General features: G+C 38.8%; 1 protein-coding gene across 7 annotated transcripts in view; it reads right to left on the reverse strand.

Annotated features, from left to right (window-relative positions):
* The window catches only part of PTPN20 (protein tyrosine phosphatase non-receptor type 20), a 110,911-nt gene that overhangs the window by 74,684 nt on the left and 16,519 nt on the right, over nucleotides 1–19,708 (reverse strand). For 2 of the 7 annotated variants that reach the window (XM_017885551.1, XM_017885548.1), the window contains exon 2: nucleotides 7,651–7,688. The exons of 2 other annotated variants lie outside the window; for them this stretch is intronic. Coding sequence is in view for 2 of the 5 variants with exons in the window: in XM_017885554.1 (XP_017741043.1) it covers nucleotides 1,565–1,598 (34 nt within the window). In the remaining 3 variants the exon portion in view is untranslated. Of the gene's footprint in view, nucleotides 1–1,564; nucleotides 1,717–7,650; nucleotides 7,689–19,708 lie in introns of those variants that run through there. 3 more of the 7 variants (XM_017885554.1, XM_017885547.1, XM_017885550.1) reach the window with 2 other exon arrangements.

Here is a 19,708-nt window from a genome sequence, read left to right on the forward strand (position 1 = left end):
GTCTTCTGTGTCGCTCGCGCTGGGAGTTGGAGACTGGAGCTGTTCCTATTCGGCCATCTTGCTCCGCCCCCCAAGAATAAATATTTTTAAAATGACAATATAACCAAAGGAATCTGAGAGCTCAATGCAGTTCCTATCAAAATACCAATGATATTTTTCAGAGAAATGTTAAAATCCTAAAATTCACATGGAAGTACAAAAAATGCTCCAAATAGCCAAAGCAATTCTGAGCCAAGAAAACAAAACAAAATAAAACAAGCAAACAACAACAAAAAAAACAAGAACAAAGCTTGGGGTATCACACTACCTGACTTCAAAATACACTACGAATCTATAGTAACCACAAAATCATGACACTGGCATAAAAACAGGCACATATACCAGTGGAATAGAATAGAGAACCCAGAAATAATTCCATATGTTTATAGCCAACTCTTTTATGACAAGGCACAAAGAACATATATTGGGGACAAGAGAGTCTCCTCTATAAATGGTCCTGGAAATAACTGAATACTCCTATGCAGAATAAACTTAGACTCCTATCCCTCACCTTACACAAATATTGCATAATCTGACTTTGAGATGGAATCCAGGCTCACAAAAGCAGATAGCAGAATGGTGGTTGCCAGGGGATAGGCGAAGGAGGAAATGGGGAGTTGTTGGTCAGATGGTATCAAGTATCAGTTATACTAGATGAATACGTTCTAAAGATCTGATGTACAGCATAATACATACAATACTGTATTGTAATGATATTTGCTAAGAGGGTAGATCTTATGTTTGTAATACAGACATACACACACACACGCACAAAGAAAGAAAATGGTAACTACGTGAGGTGGCGGATATGTTAGCTTAATTGTGGTAATCATTTCACAGTATATAGACAAATCAAAACATCAAGTTGCACAACTTACATATACACAATTTTGTCAATTATACCTCGATAAGGATTGGAAAAACACTTCTAAGAAGGGAGCAATAATAATGACAAGGAGGGCAGGCAGAAGAGAGAATAGAAGCTGGGCTGAATGTGGAAGGAATGAGAAAAGGCATTAAAGACATACTGAAAAATGATGGCAAGCTAGTAATGTTTTAAGCAAGACAATGATAATATGGGTCGGCTGGGAGACAGCTGACATTTAACTAAATAAAAAACCTTAGAAATGTGTAAGCCCTGAGTTCACATCTAACAAAATTATGAAAACAAACAGCTTTGTGGCAGATTACAGGTTGTTTTTACTGTCTTGTTATTTTGTGTTTTGATGCTTTTTTGTACTTCCCAAATTCTTCACAATAAACCTATATTACATTTATAATCAGGAAAAAAATGCTATTGGAAAAGAGTAAAGTAAAACACTAGAGTCTAATTGTTGTTACTCTACGTGTGATGGCTTACTAGAAATGCAGAGTCTCACCGCCCCCCCGCACCTCACCAAGACCCAGGAGATCAGAATATGCAAGATAATAATCCACAGGTGGTCCCTATGCAAATCTACAGTCTGAGAGGCACTGCTGTAGCTCCTCCTGATCCCATACCCACAAAAGTAGATGATGCACCTACCAGACTCTGCTCTAAAGTCCCTAGGTGAAGACATGTTCCCATCCCCTAAATTAGACTGGTAAAAGGCTTCTTCAGAAACGGAGCCTTAGTGTCCTGTGAGTCAGGCCAAAGGTCTAATTAGTATCCTGGGGCCAGCAAATAATTTTGTTCACCTAGTAAAACACACAAAGCCAAAGATTTTCTGTTAGACAACTGGAGCTATCACAGCTTTGACATATTATTACTCAATTAAAATATTTAAAACAGTGCAATTTTAATTAAAGACAATTAAAATAAATTTCATTTGAAATTTTATCAAATAATTTCAGGATGTTCCTTGAGAACTGGAGATACGCTTATTTATTCAAATACCAGAGCTTAAATATGCTATACCTTGCATTCCACAAATAAATATGCGAATGGCCCTCCACTCCAATGATAGATCTCTTTATATAAACACACACACACACACACACAGACACACACACACAAATGCAATCAGTGTCACTCAATGGAAACTCAATTATTTAAATGCCACACCTAAGCTAAATTAGGTGCTGAGAATTCAGTACTGAATAAATAAGAATTAATTACAGAGCCCGTCTTCAAGGAGTTCTTGTTCATTCAATCTATAAAAAGTTCTTGCACAGAATAAATATTTTTTTCTTTTCTAATTCTTCCCATAAGGGGCCTTTAAGGCCATGTTACATTGCTCCCATTGGTTAAAATACCAAGAATACTTTTTGTCTGGAGACCTTTCCATTAACTACCTGCAAATAAAATGGTATTACTGTAATCTGAATCTAAAGTGAATGTTGTGAAACAGATTTATTTTAAAACTTTGAGATACAGGTGCTAAAAAATTATTTAAGGCTGGGTGTGGTGGCTCATGCCTACAATCCTAGCACTTTGGGAGGCCGAGGCAGGAGGATCACTTGAGTTCAGGAGTTTGAGACCAGCTGGGACAATTGGGCAAAACCCTGTCTCTACAAAAATTAGATGGGTATGGTGGCACACACCTGTGGTCCCAGCTACTCAAGAAGCTGAGGTAGGAGAATGGCTTGAGCCTGGGAGGCAGAGGATATAGTGAGCCGAGATCATGCCACTGCAGTCCAGCATGGTCAACAGAACCAGACCCTGTGGCAAAAAAAAAAAAAAAAAAAAAAAAAAAAAACTAAAATGTGAAAGTAAGGCAAAAAGATAAGTGGAATGTCACTTCAACGTCGTAAAATAATGACAGGCCATCCCAAAGATTACTTATGTGGGGAAATTGTACTTTATTAAGTTCATTGTTTACTACTGATTAAAAGTCCTAGACTTAATGCAATTATAAGGTAACCTATAGATTTTTGTCCAGCAGTGATACAAATAATTTCTATCTGATAAAGTAACACTAAAGATTATAATTTATTTCTGTCCGATATTAACCAAGTTTTCTTAAACGAATCTAGCATTCTTACTCTAACATTGGTTCAAAATGCCAGTGAAAAACCTAGATCCTCAAACTGCTCTTTGAACTACCTTTGCCATCTTCCTGGTTTATTCACTAATTAATACATTGAGTAAAATGTTTAACCTGGTTTCATTTCAAATTTGTATGAGTCACATTTTTAATTTTTAAAAAACTCTACTTTGACAAGGGGAAGAATATCTTTTTTAAATAGGAGGAGGGCTAGGCACAGTGGCTCACACCCTTAATCCCAGCACTTTGGGAGGCCGAGGTGGGAAGATCACTTGAGCTCAAGAGTTTGAGGCCAGCCTGAGCAATGCAGTGAGACCTCATCTCTACCAAAAATTTAAAAAAAAAAAAAAGAAAGATAGCCAAGTGTGGTGGCACTCACCTGTAGTCCCAGCTACTTGGGCGGCTAAGGCAGGAGGATTACGAACCTGCAAGATAGAGGCTGCAATAAGCTATGACTGTGCTACACTGTACTCCAGCCTAGGCAACAGAGCAAGACTCTGTCTCAATTAAAAACAAAAACAAAAGGATGGCAGTGGTCTTGTGACTGGTAGTGAGGTAACAGATTTCAGTGAGGAGCCCTCCCTGGAAGCAGACATGAGATCTTAAGGACCTCAGAATTAACTAAGAACCTCTAAGAATGACACCTAAGCTTCTGCCTACCAACTATGTGATTGAAAAGATACAAAATTGTACAATTTTAATTAAAGACAAAATAAATTTTGTTTCAAATGTTATCAAGTAATTTCAAGACACTCCTTGATAACTGGAGACACTCATTACTAATTCAAATACTAGGGTTTAAACATGCTATACCTTGCATTCCACAAATAAATATGTGAATGGCCCTCTGTACCAATGACTTATCCTCTTTATGTAAATACACACACATATTAGTAAGATCTCTCTAATGCACAGATGAATAGACTAAAATTCATATCAAACCATACCAACAGTCAGTTGTTCAAACCTTCCATCAGAACAGCTTTGATCAGAAATGCATGCCTAATCCTAGTATTTTAATAAACAACAGTGCAGCGAGTCACAGATAACCCTACAGAAACACAAGAAATAAACTGGATAAATTTCCCTTTCCTGACATGTTTTCTAGTGTATCTTAAAATAGACAAAACAAAGCAATATTAAAATGATTAACATTTAATTCAATTTTGAGTTGCAGCTACTGTAGTAAATCAGTAATAGGATCATACAAGTCAACATCAACACATGTGTACTGAAATTTTAAATAACCTAGAAAAGTAAACTATATGATAAAAACAAAATCTTCATTTGCAGAAGAAAACTTTTCAGAAAACATAGTGCAAGCTTTTACCATATTTCCCACCTCCCTTCAAGCTTGGCTAAGTAAGCCCCTGCAAGTGCTTCCCCTATAAGCTCCATGTTTTATAACGATTTCTGGACTCATCTCCTCGGGCTGGACCATAAGCATCCTGAGGACAGAAACTATAACATTTTCATTTTTGAATCTCCAGCCACTAAACTAACACATTGGAGACATGCAAGAAATGTTTGAGGGACTAATTAGTTAATTCCATAAAGAACATGTATGTATCACCAGGTAACTAATCTGCATGTCCACATCAAGAACTCTGAGAAGTCACAGAGGTATCACTTGAGTGATAGGCACTCGGTCCCTGAGGGAAAGATAGTGAAAGATATTGAGGGACCAGTGGTCAGGTCCGTAAGACAAAGGTTTCCTTCCAACTCCTGGGGAAGGTGCAATAGTATAGAAAATAGAGAATTAGCCCTGATAAAAGGGAAACCCTTTAAAAAGTATTACTTATTCTATGATAGAGCACTGAGGATAGAGGAACAAAAGCTCCAATATGAAACAAAGTGATCCCATCTAATCATAAAAAAAGAGAAAAACTACAAGTGTTTGGTTTGCTCAGGAAACAAAAGCAAAACAGCTTTCCTCAGGTGGCAGGGTGACATAATTGGAGAATCAGTGAATACTGTACATATTCTCAAATTCTCAGCCAGGACTGTATTTTCAGTCTATCTCAAACTCTCTCAAAACTGAAACAGGTGCTAACAAAGACTATTTCTTCACAGTGGACTTTGGGTTGGGTGCAAGACGCGAAAACATACAATTTAAAATGACATGCTCAGCACCTTGGGCCTCTGGCAATTCTTAGCACCAGGGCTGGGGCTGCCTCTAAGTCTTGTGAAAGTTCTATCACACACTACTCCCTGAGACCTATACTAGCCTGAAGAGAAGGGAATGAAAGAAGTCTCAAATGTTCCATAGTGACTGACTCTTGCCCTACCTGTAGTCACCCCAGGGATAAGAGTTCTTTCCTCTGAAATCTGTATTTCCTGTGACTAAATTCTCAGTACAAGCTTCTTAGGCTACTAGTAATTATTTGGCAGGTTTTATGCCTTTTAATAATGATTTTTAGTTTTTTATAAAGAATGGTGGTATTGCTTTTTCTGATTGTAAATGTAACCATTAAGAAATGTCACTCCATGGTTTCTTAATCAATCATTCTCTGTAGTATGTGAGTGTGAGGGCTGGGGGCTCAGAGGGAAGCAGGGAGAAGTGAAGTGCTGAAGTGCTACCTCCAGAGCCACTGACAGTTCGCCCAGTGCAATCAGGCAAAACAAGAAAAATAAAATAAAAGGATTAATATTGGGGAGGAAGAAAGAAAACCGTCTTTATTTGCAAGGTTAAAAGCTTTATATATAATTATACCTCAATAAAGTTGATTTTTAAAAAGCTGCAAAAAGATAATGTACTTCAATTAAAATAAAATACAGAAACACTTGTATAAAGACAATATCAAGTGACTAATGTAAGTCTAAACATTAAAAAATAGTTGCTACCCACCCATCATAGACATGAGAACAAACTGTCACCATCTGTGTTAGCAGCAAGCTCACTAAGGATTACTGTCAGCATCCATTGGAACAATGGAAAACTTAACGTTCCAAAGGCACTGGAACCCTATGTCAACAGTGCTTCACCCCTTGAAACCCAGGCACTGATGATACAGTTGCCATGAGCTACATTCTGAGTAAATACTTTTTCAGTTATTAGAATGGTTCAAGTAAAAGTAATGAATGACTTAAGACATCTTTCCGAAATGACTCTGTTATCTGGATGCTTCTGCTATTAAGGTGCCGAGGCAAACAAGCTTCTATTGTTTATTTCATTCATGATATAAATTGCTTTGGCATATTCCCTCCAACCTCCTGAACCTCAGGTCCATCCATTTGTCTGTCTGTTTAAACTTCTTTTCTTCCCTCCTTCCTACATTCCTCTCTCTCTCTTTCGGAAGTGTACCAGTAACTACAAGAGGGTGCTTTATTTCAAAATACACAATGCCTGTACCTCCAATCACTGTTACCAAGCAAAAAAAGTTAACTGTTTAATGTGTTAGAAGCCAATACTACGGCACTGGGTTTTTGAGAAAAGAAAGACTTTTTTGTAGGTCAACCAACAGGGAGACAGGATTCTAGCTCAAATCTGTCTCCATGTACTGTTTTAAGGCAGTATTTTATTAGAACACATTTAGGGAGTGAATTTGGGGATAGCAGGAGATTGGCAGAAAGAAAAGGGTGGCTGAAAAGGCTTTGGGCATGTGCAGTATCTCTTCATGCTGTCTCATGGGTCACATGTGTAAATTCCGGGGGAGTTAGTAAAAAACATGCAGTGGAAATGTGGGCTGTGGCATCAGCAAGTTCATACTATGTAGACTCTAGTTTGCTATATTGGTTCCAACTGATTTCAGCCAGTTTTGTTATCTTAAAAGCGGAGAGAATTTCAGTGTTTCAGAAAGTTGTTTTTGTTTTTTGTTTTTATCAACCAATCCTATAAATTCAAGAATTCCTCTTTGCCACTGATTAACTCTTTGGGGCATGGTTTCATTAGTAGACCTCGGCTTCCATACTCCAAAGAACTACTTATTTACTGGGTGCAGCTGAACCATTTCCATAACTGAGATCATGTAAGTCAGGAATGTATACACATTACATATGTGCACAGACAAAAGTTTATGACTTCACCTACCAGGTCCAAGACGAGTCTCCTTAGGAATGCCTGCATACAAGGCTGGCCCTTGACTGGTGTCTGGGAACTTGGCTGGTAAAATCATTGCCTATACTAATATAAAATTTTTTCTAAATGAGAAAAATAGCTCATTTCTCCTAAAACATCTTCTTTCCTTCTAGGTATCTGGAATTTCAGTGACTGCTATCAGTCGCACTGACAGTCTGTGCTCATGACTAACCCCTGATAAAGACCCTAAATTCTTAAGCTCAGATGAGCTTCCCTGATAGACAACACTTCACACAAGTTTTCATACCTTGTTATTCAGAAAATTAAGTGCATCCTACGTGACTCACAAGGAGAATATTCTGGGGAGATTGTGTCTGGTTTTCCTTTGTTGATTTTGCTTTGTACCTTTTCAGTCTACCATATCTTAGCCATGAATGTGACTACCTGCTGAAACCTATGAATCCTTCTGTCCAATCGCTGAACCTGGGAGTAGTCTTAGAGAGCTCTGACAAAGGCTAGTGTGGGAAATACATTGTCGTCCTCATTAACAGACCCTTCTTAGTTATATCTCACTTTCTAAGTTCCTGCCTTCCACTTCCCAGGAGAGAAAAAACCACACAGCATTACCTGAACATCATCCCAGGGTAATCACAGAACACCCATCTCTGCAAAAGAAGGAAAAACGAACTGGGTAATGTTGCAATATTTTTAACTGCAAATAATTTTGCATACAAGGCTTACCTACATTTGACTATTTTTGCACTAAATGTTTAAAAGTAACAAGCTAGTATCTTCTTAATGTAAAAATATACATGTCCAACAAAATTAAACTTGTTTTGCTATCATGAAAAGAGGAATTCCAGACAAATGTCTCATAATGTGCAGTCAATGGGCTTATATAAATAAGGACTAAAATTACAGGCTTAATAAAAGATCATCAAACCAGGGAAAACTCCAAGTAAAATTATAGTACACAGTTGTCCCTCCCACCTGAGCTCACCTGAGACTCATACTTTCCTTCCAACATGTCTGTTTTGCCTATTCCCTCAAGACTCAGACTTCAAATGAGTTCCCTTTAAGTAGATAAGAACAGTTTCGCAACAGATTCCAGAAAAACCAATATGCCACCTAAAGGACAAGGAAGGCATCTGCACTAAGAAAATGAAAAGAAGTCAGAGAAAGCACTTCCTGACCTACTCAGATCATATCCATGGGTTCACATATGTCTAAAGGCCAACCTTGTCCTTAATCTTTAGCCACTTAATGTATAAAATAAAAGATTTAGAAAAGGGCTATAGGCCAATATGGATTTTTTGCAGATACAAAATTTTTTTTTCTGGTGTGTTTTTACTTTTTTTTTTTTTATAACTTTCAATCCTAGGTACATTGCATAACGTGCAGGTTTGTTACATATGTTACCTTGGCGCATGTTGGTGTGCTGGCACCCATCAACCTCGTGCAGCACCCATCCAACTTCATCTATATCATTGTATCACCCCATGCAATCGCCTCCCCTCCTCCCCCCTCCCCTTCCCCATGATCAGGGGCCCAGTGCGTGATGTCGCCCTTCCCCGAGCCAAGTGATCCATTGTTCAGTTCCCACCTATAAGTGAGAACATGCGGTGTTTGGTTTCCCTTCTTGTGGAAAGTTGCTAAGAAGAGGATTTCCAGCTGCATCCCCATTGTCCCTACAAAGGACGCCAAACTCATCCCTTTTTTTAGGCTGCATAGAGATAGCCATCTCTAAACCAGTTAGAATGGGAATCATTAAGAAGTCAGGAAGAGCACAGGTGTGGAGAGGATGTGGAGAAATAGGAACCACTTTTATATGCACTGTTGGTGGGATTGGGTAACCTAGTTCAACCATTATGGATAAACAGTATGGCAATTCCTCAAGGATCTAGAACTAGATGTACCATATGACCCAGACATCCCACTACTGGGTATATACCAAAGGATTATAAATATTCACTACAAAGGACACATGTACACGTATGTTTATTCGGCACTATTCACAATAGCAAAGACTTGGAATCAACCCAAAATGTGCCATCTGTGACAGACTGGTTAAGAAAATGTGGCGCCCAGATCACAAAATGTTTTAAGTCCATAAACTTTCTCCTTAAAATACTCGAAGACCATTAGTGATGGTTATAATATTCTTGTCTGAACTGAAGAAGCTATGTCAGGCTCCTTTTTAGAAGCCGCTGCTCATGACAGAGAAAAGAGAAAAGGCATGCTCCTACACTGCCTTATCTCTGTAGACCTCTTCGCTCATGAAGTTAATAATGAGAAGAAAAACAACCCTTCTAGATTTCTCATCATTTAATGGTGTGAACCCTGAGTTTCTGAGCCTGATTAAAAAAAAAAAAAAAAAAAAAAAAAGAGAGAAGGAGAAAGAGAAGGAGAAGGAGAAAGAGAAGGAGAAGGAGGAGGAGGAGGAGGAGGAGGAAGAAGAAGAAGAAGAAGAAGAAGAAGAAGAAGAAGAAGAAGAAGAAGAAGAAGAAGAGGAGGAGGAGGAGGAAGAAGAAAGTTCTCCTCATTTGAAATTCTTCCCTCTCCTAGCTCACCTTCCCCACCTTCTCCTTCTTCTGTGGTCCCCACAGTCAGATATGAGGTAATAGATGGAAAACACTTCCCTGTGATAAGGCAGTGATGCCTGAGGCACCCACTTCTGGTACTAAAGCTGTTCCTAAAGAATAGCAAATGGTACTCATGTTTTGGGGGACTCTATGCTACTTAGAAGTGAGTGGCTAAAGTTTCACAGTGACTAATTCAAGAACAAACAGAAGAAAAGGACAAACAGAAAGAGGCATACCCTTAGCCTCAATCAGGTAGTTCTAAGAAAGTGATTAGGATGGTTTGGAGATCACCAGTCCCATACCTTATCCAGTTACCAAACAACCCAGGCTGGATGTGGTTGCCTGGCAACCACACCTTCCATGTACCGAGCTACAAGTATGTCTTTCAGGTGTGTGATCACCTGAAAATTTTAATTTTAGGTTCTTTTATATAATGCACCTAAAAATTCTTCCAGTCTATACACAATTCCAAAGCCACTTCCATGTTTTTTAGGTACTTATTACAACAGAAAAAGATTTCCTGGTATCAAAATATGTATTCATTTCCTATGGCTGCCATAACAAAGTGCTACAAATTGGATGGCTTAAAGAGGCAGAAATGTATTCTCTCACAGATCTGGGGACAAAAGTCTGAGGGTGGCAGCAAGGCCATGCCCTCTCTTAGGCCCCAGGGAAGGATGTTTCCTTGTCTCTTCCTAACTTTTGGTGGTTTCAGTAATCCTTGATGTTCCCTGGTTATAGACATCCCACTCCAATTTCAGCCTCTGCTGATACATGAATTTCTCCCTCTGTCTGTGTCCAAATTTCCCTTGTTTTACAGGGACACCAGTCATTGCATTAGGACCTCAGCTTAACTTGTTTAACATCTGCAAAGACCCTATTTCTAAACAAGGTCGGACTCACAGGTACCTGGGGTTAGGACTTCAAAATATTCTCTTGGGGTATAAAATGCAACCACACAACAATAATAAAAGAGAAAATCTAGGTGATCTTGGTTTTGGCAATGAGATTTTAAGTACAACACCAAAAGGATAATCCAGGAAACAACGTTGATAAGTTGGACTTTATTAAAATTAAAAACTACTTTTCTGCAAAATACACTGTTAAGAGAATACAAAGACAAGCTACAGACCAGGAGAAAATGTTTGAAACACACATATCTGATAGAAAAGTTCTAATAAAAAATACACAAATAACTCTTAAAGCTCAACAATGAGAAAAGAAAGAACCTCATTTTAAAAATGGCAAAATAGGCATGTCACTGCAAATTCCATGAAACAGGAGAAAAACTGTGAGTTCCCAGAGTGTAAGAGGGAGAAAACTGACCTCCAAACACACATCCCTACAGGGAATCTGAAAATCCAGACCACAGGATAATAATTTAACCTTACCTAGAGATGAAAGGGATTTAGAAAGTCACACAAAATATAAAAGTAGAAGTAGCAGCAGGAAGTGCCTTCTATGAACTTCTAGTCTCCAGCTCGACCACAGGGAAGCCATTCCTGACTATATCTCACTGGGGCCCTTGAGGAAGGCAACCAGCAGAATTGTGGAAGTGTTGTGGGGTAAAGAAAGCTCCCAGATGAAATTGGTAGTGGTTTCAACTGGGCACATATTTTCTGGAGTAGAGTCCAAGGAAGGAGCAGGAGTTGCTGCAGATACAAGCAAGTGCAGGAGTACAAGAACTGCCACCAACGAAGCAGGGGCAAGGTCTGAGTGGGGCAGTGCAGAATATGTGGGCTTGCCAACTGCATAGTAAATGAGTCAGGCCTCTTGCTACTGGCTATCCCTGACTTCCCTGGCAAACTATATAATACAGCAGAGTGGCCATGATTCCCTATGGAACATAATCCCATTGGCCAAAGAACCAACTCCCAGACCCCACAGTGGCCTCAGCAAACCCCGCCCAAGGAGAGTCTGAAACCAGACCTGCCTAATCTGCTGCCACCTGATGGCATTTCCCTACCTGCCCTGGTAGCTGAACACAAAACACAGAAACTCTGGGGAACTTTATCCCTGAACCCTGCCCCCGGCACCTGAGAAACAAAAATACTTACCCTGGCCGTCTTAGGGCAGACTTAGAGCCCCGTCCTAGTATCATAACTGGTGCTCTTCTGAAACTTCCACCTCCTGGCTAGAGGCCAACCAACTCAGGCCATTACAGCAACACATAACAGAATAATCCTGATCCCAGGAAGGGGAAGTCAACACCTAATTCCACTGCCTGAAACATCCTGGCTAATCAGAGGTCCTAAGTGTATCCACTTGACAACTTCACTGTAGCATAACCAGCATTCAAGAAAGCCAGAACGGTAAACATTATCTACAACCAAGGACTCTCGGAGTCTACTTCACTTCCCTGCCACCTCTAGCAGAACAGGTGCTGGTATCCATGGCTGGGGGACCTGAAGACGGATCACATCATAGGACTTTTTGCAGACATCCCCCAGTACCAGCCCAGAGTCTGGTAGCCCCGCTGGGTGGCTAGACCCAGAAGAGCAATAACCATCACTGCAGTCCAGCCCTTAGGAAGTACCATCCTTAAGGGAATGGGGAGAACACCACATCAAATGATCGCCCCATGGGACAAGAGAATCTGAACATCAGGCCTTGAGTTTCAGATCTCTCTACTGAAATAGTCTACCCAAATGAGAAAGAACCAGAAAAGTAATTCTGGTAATAAGACAGAACATGGTTCTCTAACAGCCCCAAAAGATCACACCAGCTCCCCAGCCAAGAACAAATCTCTGAAGTGCCACATAAAGAATTCAGAAGGTTGATTATTAAGCTACTCAAGGAGATACCAGAAAAAAAGTTAAAAAAAAAAGAAATTTTTAAAAATACAGCATACAAATGAAAAATTCTCCAGAGAAATAGATATAAAAAAAAATCACAACTTCTGGAAATGAAAGACACACTTAAAGAAATACAAAATGCAGTGGAAAGTTTCAGCAACAGACTAGAATAAGTAGAAGAAAAAACTTCAGAGCTCTAAGACAAAACTTTTGAATTGACACAATCAGACAAAAACAAAGAAAAAAGAACTTTAAAAAAATGAACAAAGTCTCTAAGAAATGTGGGATAATGTTAAATGGCCAAACTAAGAATAATGGATGTTCCTGAGGAAGAAGAGAAATCTAAAAGTTTGGAAAACTTATTTGAAGGAATAGTTGAGGAAAACTTCCCTGGCTTTGTTAGAAATCCAGACATCCAAATACAAGAAGCTCAAAAAACACTTGGGATATGCATTGGAAAAAGATCATCACCTAGGTACAGTCATCAGGTTATGTAAAGTCAAGGCAAAGAAAAGAATCTTGAGCTGTGAGACCACCTATAAAGAAAAATGTATCAGATTAACAGGAGACTTAGCAGAAACCTTACAAGCCAGAGGGATTGGGGTCCTATCCTTAGCTTCCTGAAACAAAATAATTGTCAGCCAAGAACTTTGCATCCAGCAAAACTAAGCTTCATAAATGAGGGAGAGATAAAATATTTTTCAGATAAACAAATGCTGAGAGAATTTGCCACTAATAAGTCAGCACTATAAGAAATGCTTAAAGGAGTTTTAAACCTTTAAACAAAACCTCAAAATACACCAAAAAAGAACTTCCTTAGAGCATAAATCTCATAGGGCCAATAAGACAATAACACCATGAAAAAAAAGGTTATTAAGGCAACAACTAGCATGATGAATAAAATCACATCTCAATACTAGCATTGACTGTAAGTGGCTGGCCTAAATGCTCCACTCAAAAGATACAGAATGGCAGAATGGATAAAAATCCACCAACCAAGTATCTGCTCTCTTTAAGAGACTTGCCTAACACATAAGGACTCACATAAACTTAAGGTAATGGGGCGGAAAAAGATATTCCATGCAAATGGAAGCCAAAAGCAAGCAGAAATAATTTTTCTTATATCAGACAAAACAGACTGTAAAACAGCAACAGTAAAAAAAGACAATGATATTATACAATGATAAAAGGATTAGACCCACAGGGAAATATCACAATCCTAAAAACACATGTACCTAACACTGGAGCTCCCAAATTTATAAAACAATTGCTATGAGACCAAGGAAATGAGACAGATGGCAACACAATAATATTGAGGGATTTCGATACTCCACTGACAGCACTAGACAGGTCACTAAGACAGTCAACAAAGAAACAATGGGCTTAAGCTACACTCTTGAACAAATGGACTTAGAAGATATTTACAGAACATTCTACCCAATGAATGCAGAACATACATTCTTTACTTCAGTGCATGGAACATCCTGCAAGATAGATCATATAATAGTACATCAAAAAGTCTCAATAAATTTAAGAAAATGAAAATTATATCAAGTATTCTCTTAGACCCCAGTGGAACAAAACTGGAAATTAACTCCAAAAGGAACTCTTGAAATTATACAAATACATGGAAATTAATTAATCTGTTCTTGAATGATCTTTGGATCAACAATGAAATCAAGATGGAATTTAAAAATTTTTTGAGTTGAACAATAATAGTGAAACAACATCAAAACCTCTAGGATACAGCAAAAGTGGTGCTAAGAAGAAAGTTCAATGCATTAAATACCTACATCAAAAAGTCTGAAAGAGCACAAACAGACATTCTAAGGTCACACCTCAAGGAACTAGAGAAACAAGAACAAACTAAACCCAAACCCAGCGGAAAAAAAGAAATAAGAAAGATCAGAGCAGAACTAAATAAAATTGAAACAAAAAATACAAAAGGTAAATGAAACAAACAGCTGGTTCTTTGAAAAGATCGACAAAATTGATAGGCGGTTAGCTAGATTAACCAAGGAGAGAGAAGATCCAAATAGATTCAACTGTAAATGAAACAGGATATTACAACAGATACTATGGAAACACAAAAGCTCATTAAAGGCTACTATGAACACCTTTATGTACACAAACTAGAAAATCTAGAGGAGATAAATAAATTCCTGGAATTATATAGCCCTCCAAGATTAAATGAAGAAATAGAAACTCTGAACAGACCAATAAAAAGTAGCAACACTCAGTCAATTAAAAAAAAAAAAAATTGCTAACAACAACAACAAAAAGCCCAGGACCAGAAGGATTTATGGCTGTATTTTATCAGACATTCAAAGAAAAATTGGTACCAACCTTATTGAAAGTATTCCAAAAAATAGAGAAAGAGATAATCCTCCCTAAATAATTCTATGAAGCCAGTATCACCCTAATACCAAAACCAGGAAAGGACACAACCAAAAAAAAAAAAAAAAAAAAAAAAAAAAAAAAAAATTACAAGCCAATACCCCTGATGAACATAGAGGCAAAAATCCTCAACAAAATACTAGCTAAGTGAATCCAACAGCATATCAAAAAGATGATATACCATGATCAAGTGGGTTTCATACCAGGGATGGAGGGATAGTTTAACATACATAAGATAAATGTGATATATCACATAAACAGAATTAAAAATCATATGATCAGCTCAACAGATGCAGAAAAAGCATTTGACAAAATCCAGCATCCCGTTATAATTAAAAGCCTCAGCAAAACTGGCATAGAAGGAACATACCTCAAGGTAGTAAGAACCATCTACGACAAACCCACAGCCAACATTATACTGAACAGGGAAAAGTTGAAAGCATTCCCCCTGAGAAATGGAACAAGACAAGGATGTCCACTTTCACCACTTCTATTCAACATAGTACTGGAAGTCCTAGCCAGAGTAATCAGACAAGAGAAATAAAGGGCATCCAAATTGGTAAAGAGGAAGTCAAACTGTCACTGTTCACCAATGATGTGATTGTATACCTAGAAAAAACTAAAACTCATCCAAAAGCTCCTAGATCTGATAAATGAATTCTGCAAGTTTCAGGACACAAAATCAATGTACACAAATCAGTAGCACTGCTATACCTCAACAACAACCAAGCTGAGAAGCAAATCAAGAGCTCAATCCCTTTTATAACAGCTACAAAAAATAAAAATAAAATGCTTAGTAATACACCTAACCAAGGAGGTGAAAGATCTGTATGAGGAAAACTACAAAATACTGGTGAAAGGAATCACTGATGACACAAACAAATGGAAATACATACCATGTTCATGGATGGGTAAAATCCATATTGTGAAAATCATTAAACTGCCCAAAGCAATCTACAGATTCTATGCAATTCCCATCAAAGTGCCATCATCATTCTTCACAGAATGAGAAAAAAATCCTAAAATTCATATGAAACCAAAAACGACCCCACATAGCTAAAGCAAGACTAAGCAAAAAGAACAAATCTGGAGGCATCACATTACTCCATTTCAAACTATGCTACAAGGCTATAGTTACCAAAACAGCATGGTACTGGTATAAAAATAGGCATGTAGACCAATGGCACAGAATAGAGAACTTAGAAATAAAGCCAAATACAGCCAACTGATCTTTGACAAAGCAAACAAAAACATAAAATGGGGAAAGGACACCCTGTTCAACAAATTCTGTGATTTATCAGTGGGGAAAGTATCCTTTTCAAACTTTATGGTGCTGGGATAACTGGCAAGCCACATGCAGAAAAATGAAACTGGATCCTCATCTCTCACCTTATACAAAAATCCACTCAAGATGGATCAAAGACTTAAATCTAAGACCTGAAACCATAAAAATTCTAGAAGATAACATTGGTAAAACTCTACTAGATATCAGCTTAGGCAAAGACTTCATGACCAAGAACCCAAAAACAAATGCAATAAGAACAAAAATAAGTAGATAGGACCTGATGAACTTAAAAGCTTCTGCACAGCAAAAGAAATAATCAGCAGAGTAAACAGTCAACCCACAGAATGGGAGAAAATATTCATAAACTATGTATCCAACAAAGGACGAATTTCCAGAATCTAATAGGAACTCAAATCAGAAAGGAAAAAAAAAATCAAAAAGTGGGCAAAGGCCATGAATACACAATTCTCAAAAGAAGTTGTACAAACAGCCAATAAACATATGAAAAAATGCTCAATATAATTAACTATCAGGGAAATGCAAATCAAAACTACAAGAGACACCACCTTACTCCTGAAAGAATGGCAGTAATTTAAAAATGAAAATTAATAGATGTTGGCATGGATGTGGTGAAAAGGGAACTCTTTTATACTGCTGGTAGAAATGTCAACCAGTACAATCACTATGGAAAACAGTACGGAGATACCCTAAAGAACTAAAAGTAGAATTACCATTTTATCCAGCAATCCCACTACTGGGTATCTACCCAGAAGAAAAGAAGTCATTATATGAAAAAGACACGTGCACAGGCATGTTTACAGCAACACAATTTGTAATTGCAAAAATAAAGAACAAGCCTAAATACCCATCAAAAGAAAATGTGATATATATATATACACACACACACACACACACACATACACATACGTACACCATGGAATACCACTCAGCCATAAAACGGAACAAAATAATGGCATGCACAGCAACCTGGTGGAGTTGGAGAATATTATTATAAGTGAAATAATTCAGGAATGGAAAACCAAATATCATATATTCTTGCTTATACATGGGAGCTCAAACTATGAGGATGCAAAGACATAAGAATGATATAATGGACTTTGGGGATTTAGGAGGAAGTTGGGAAGTGGGGTAAGTGATAAAAAGAATACACATTGGGTCCAGTACACACTGCTCAGGTGATGGGCGCACCAAAATTTCAGAAATTATAACTAAAGAACTTATCTATATAACAAAAAACCACCTGTTCCCCCAAAACTATTGAAATCCTTTTTTTTTTTTAAAGGAAATGAGAAATGCCTTCTAAGATGGCTGAATAGGAACAGCTCCAGTCTGCAGCTCCCAGTGTGGTCGGCGCAGAAGATGGGTGATTTCTGCATTTCCAACTGAGGTACCTGGTTCATCTCACTGGGACTGGTTGGGCAGTGGGTGCAGCCCACAGAGGGCAAGCCAAAGCAGGGTGAGGTGTCGCCTCACCCAGGAAGTGCAAGGGGTCGGGGGATTTCCCTTTCCTAGCCAAGGGAAGCCATGACAGACTGTACCTGCAAAAATGGGACACTCCCACTCTAATACTGTGTTTTTCCAACAATCTTAGCAAACAGCAGACCAGGAGACTATATCCCGCACCTGGCTCGGTGGGTCCCACACCCACGGAGACTTGCTCACTGCTAGCGCAGCAGTCTGAGATCAACTTGCAAGGCAGCAGTCTGGCAGGGCGAGGGGCGTCCACCATTGCTGAGGCTTGAGTAGGCAAACAAAGCAGCAGGAAGCTCAAACTGGGCAGAGCCCACTGCTGCTCAGCAAGGCCGGCTGCCTCTATAGATTCCACCTCTGGGGGCAGGGCATAGCTGAACAAAAGGCAGTAGAAACTTCTGCAGACTTAAATGTCCCTGACAGCTCTGAAGAGAGCAGTGGTTCTCCCAGCACAGTGTTTGAGCTCTGAGAATTGACAGACAGCCTCCTCAAGTGGGTCCCTGACCCCCGTGTAGCCTAACTGGGAGACACCTCCCAGTAGGGGCCAACTGACACCTCATACAGGTGGTGCCCCTCTGGGATGAAGTTTTCAGAGGAAGGATCAAGCAGCACTATTTACTGTTCTGCAATATTTGCTGTCCTGCAGCCTCCACTGGTGATACTCAGGCAAACAGGGTGTGGAGCAGACCTCCAGAAAACTCCAACAGAACTGCAGCTGAGGGACCTGTTAGAAGGAAAACTAACAAATGAAAGGAATAGCATCAATATCATCAAAAAGGGCATCTACACCAAAACCCCATCTGTAGGTCATCAACATCCAAGACCAAAGGTAGATAAAACCACAAAGATGGGGAGAAACCAGAGCAGAAAAGCTGAAAATTCTAAAAACCAGAGTGCCTCTTCTCCTCCAAAGGATCGCAGCTCCTCGCCAGCAACAGAACAAAGCTGGACGGAGAATGATTTTGAGGAGGTGACAGAAGTATGCTTCAGAAGGTTTGTAATAACAAACTTCTCCAAGCTAAAGGAGCACGTTTGAACCCATTGCAAGGACACTAAAAACCTTGAAAAAAAGATTAAACGAATTTCTAACTAGAATAAACAGTGTAGAAAAGACCTTAAATGAATGGATGGAGCTGAATGGATGGCACGAGAACTTCGTGATGCATGTACAAGTTTCAATAGCCAATTTGATCAAGTGGAAGAAAGGGTACCAGTGATTGAAGATTAAATTAGTGAAATAAAGTGAGGAGAGAAGTTTAGAGAAAAAAGAATAAAAAGAAACGAACAAAGCCTCCAAGAAATATGGGACTATGTGAAAAGACCAAATCTATGTTTGATAAGTGTACCTGAAAGTGACGAGGAGAAGGAAACCAAGCTGGAAAACACTCTTCAGGATATTATCCAGGAGAACTTCTGCAACCTAGCAAGGCAGGCCAACATTCAAATTCAGGAAATACAGAGAACACCACAAAGATACATACCCCAAGACGCATAATTGTCAGATTCACCAAGGTTGAAATGAAGGAAAAAATGTTAAGGGCAGACAGAGAGAAAGGTCGGGTTACCTACAAAGGGAAGCTCATCAGACTAACAGCGGCTCTCTCAGCAGAAACTCTACAAGCCAGAAGAGAGTGGGGGCCAATATTCAACATTTTCAAAGAAAAGAATTTTCAACCCAGAATTTCATATCCAGCCAAACTAAGCTTCATAAGTGAAGGAGAAATAAAATCCTTTGCAGACAAGCAAATGCTGAGAGATTTTGTCACCACCATGCCTGCTTTACAAGAGTTCCTGAAGGAAGCACTAAACGTGGAAAGGAACAACCAGTACCAGCCACTGCAAAAACATGTCAAATTGTAAAGACCATGTAAAGACTATGAAGAAACTGCATCAACTAATGGGCAAAATAAACAGCAAACATCATAATGACAGGATCAAATTCACACATGACAATATTAGCCTTAAATGTAAATGGGCTAAATGCCTCAATTAAAAGACACAGACTCACAAATTGGGTAAAGAGTCAAGACCCATCAGTGTGCTGTATTCAGGAGACCCATCTCACATGCAGAGACAAACATAGGCTCAAAATAAAGGGATGGAGGAAGATCTACCAAGCAAATGGAAAGCAAAAA

The sequence above is a fragment of the Rhinopithecus bieti genome, unplaced genomic scaffold (genome assembly GCF_001698545.2).
Source record: "Rhinopithecus bieti isolate Rb0 unplaced genomic scaffold, ASM169854v2 scaffold_15143, whole genome shotgun sequence".
NCBI lineage: Eukaryota > Metazoa > Chordata > Mammalia > Primates > Cercopithecidae > Rhinopithecus > Rhinopithecus bieti.